Genomic DNA, 2,500 nt, shown 5'->3' on the forward strand with positions numbered 1-2,500 from the left:
AAAATAATTACACATCAGTTCTAATGCACACTTCTTCTGCCACTCCTACAGAGAGGTCTTGCCCGGCGCTGATGGGCATAGACTTTGACCCGGTCTCGCACAACACGGAGGTCATCATGCCTGTGTCAAGGGCTCCGGGAAACACTGTAGAGTTTAACTGTACTAAGGAAATGTGGACAACAAGGGGAGGAATTGAGAGTGCTAGCAACATTGCCACCACGACGACGGTGATGCAAGAGCCAAGACGCACCTCAGCCGTTGTGGAATGTCTTGCTAATGCTACTGGAATGATGCCTGATTGGAATGATACACTAGAGCTGCCCTGTGTGTGTAAGTGTTGCAATGTTTCTTTCAGTGTTGATCGTTCTTTGGTTGACTCGTTTAGCTTTTAGGGATTGGGTTCTTTGTGGCCATAATTCTTCTTCACTTTTGTTGCTGTCAGTGTCTCGTGTGTGTGTGTGTGTGTGTGTGTGTGTGTGTGTGTGTGTGTGTGTGTGTGTGTGTGTGTGTGTGTGTGTGTGTGTGTGTGTGTGTTCACTTTAACTGTTATTTACTTTCATCTTGTGTTAATATTGATAACTCTTCTTCTCGTTCTTTTTATTCTTCCTCATGCTCATCTTTCCGCTCGTCTTTTTTGCCATCATCTTTCTTCTCCTCTCCCTCCTCATGGTCTTCTGTTTACTCGTCTTTGTCATCCTCTGCTTCTTCCCTCCTCCTCTTCTGTGCCTGTTTTTCCTTTTTTACTTATCATTCTTTGCTTCTTTTCTTTCTCCTTATTCTTCCATTCCACCACGTTCTCTTTTTCTACTCCTCTTCTTCATTCTCTAATTCTTTTTTTTCCTCCTCCTACTCCACCATGTTTTACTGTACTACCACATCTTCATCTTCTTTATCCTTTTCTCCTGCCTCAGTTACCTGCCCGGAGAACTACAATGAGACGGACAACGGAGAACACTGTCTTCGATTCCACCATTCCGGCGCTCACTTTGGCATTACATCAGCAGCCCTCGAGTAAGCAAGGCACCACACACACACACACACACACACACACACACACACACACACACACACACACACACACACGAATCATATATAAGGCGAAAGATTAATGATACTCTATACGTATAGAATTAGGTGACAAAAATGCCGTTTCTTCCTGTAATCTAACATATTCTTCCGTCAAACTGCTACCTGTCACATCTCGTCCCCTCAACTCTTACGCCTTCTTCAGGTGTCACAAGGACGGAGCTTCCCTCACACCGATAGACAGACTGGCCAACATCTCCCTCTTCGAACCTGACGTCTACTACTACACCGCCACCGTCAGGTAGTGTGTGTGTGTGTGTGTGTGTGTGTGTATTATTACAAATACACACAAGTAAATATGTTATGTAACTTATTCGTCAGAGCAACACACATGCATATACGTAGGTAGCCGTATACAAATTCCCTTACTCATAGATGAAAACGCAAGTATATAACGACGTCATTATGAACCAAAGTACAAACACATAAACTATAATAAGATAAATACCACATAATACCTAAACCTCCTTATCATGATTCCTCCTCCATTCTAATTTACCTCAAAAGACTGCATTGCAACTTATAGCTCCACTTACTGGTTATATTAAGAAGTACAAAACATTCATGCCACCCTCAGCTATGCAGCCGAGGGTGGCCCGCTTAGAGCCGCGGTTGTCCTCTCTGCTTCCTCTCTTGTCTCTCTCTGACCCAATCCTCTACAATTTCCCTTCAGGAACTTATGGGGCGTATCTTGACCCACACAACACGCCCCTCAGATGTACCATTCACCAATCAAGTACAAGCTCACGTGAACTCCACGTGTGGTATCAACAACATCCAAGAACGACAACAACATCACAAAATGTTTACCTGACCTGGGTTATCTGCCTGGGTCTGGCCTGGGTCTGGCCTGGGTCATAGCCCTGTTTCCTTTTGACTCTTGACCTACTGACATCCTTCTAATCCCTTTTATGGCTGGGTCCGACAAACACTCTGCGAACTGTACATACATCCATACTTTCTTTATTTCTTGTTTCTTCATATTCTGAATTATGATGTGGGCATTTGACAATGTGGGCATTCAACATGAGAGGAAGGAAAGAAAAATGAGACGAAAAGGGAAGAATTGGAAGAAGAATACGATGAAAATTGAATAAGGTAAGAGTAAATACGACAGAAAAGGAAGGAAAAACAAGATCAAATGGAAAAGATTGGAAGGAATAAAAGGCAAGTATATTCAAATTGAGTTATAATTTAGGTCATAATGAAGCTTCAAAGGATTATGAGGAAGCGCTACCTCTCCTGCTGAGAAACTAAGGAAAAAAAAGCAGCAATGTCTGGAATGAAGACTTTCATATCTAATGCTTACCTATACTTCCTCTTGCTGGGATACATTATTTTAACCATTCTCTCTCTCTCTCTCTAGCTTGGTGTCCCGATGATTACAAGACATACCAAGGACTGTGCTTTAAGG

At 42.8% G+C, this 2,500-nt stretch overlaps 1 protein-coding gene across 1 annotated transcript in view; it reads left to right on the forward strand.

Moving 5' to 3' along the window:
- Positions 1 to 2,500, forward strand: part of LOC123511845 — a 62,382-nt gene that overhangs the window by 13,778 nt on the left and 46,104 nt on the right. Inside the window, exons 6-9 of the mRNA XM_045267897.1 lie at positions 52 to 330; positions 912 to 1,011; positions 1,232 to 1,322; position 2,500. The exon at position 2,500 is cut by the window's right edge and continues 134 nt beyond it. Of these exons, the coding sequence (XP_045123832.1) occupies positions 52 to 330; positions 912 to 1,011; positions 1,232 to 1,322; position 2,500 (471 nt within the window). The remainder of the gene's footprint in view (positions 1 to 51; positions 331 to 911; positions 1,012 to 1,231; positions 1,323 to 2,499) is intronic.

The sequence above is a fragment of the Portunus trituberculatus genome, chromosome 32, assembly GCF_017591435.1.
Source record: "Portunus trituberculatus isolate SZX2019 chromosome 32, ASM1759143v1, whole genome shotgun sequence".
In the NCBI taxonomy this organism is placed as follows: Eukaryota; Metazoa; Arthropoda; class Malacostraca; order Decapoda; family Portunidae; genus Portunus; species Portunus trituberculatus.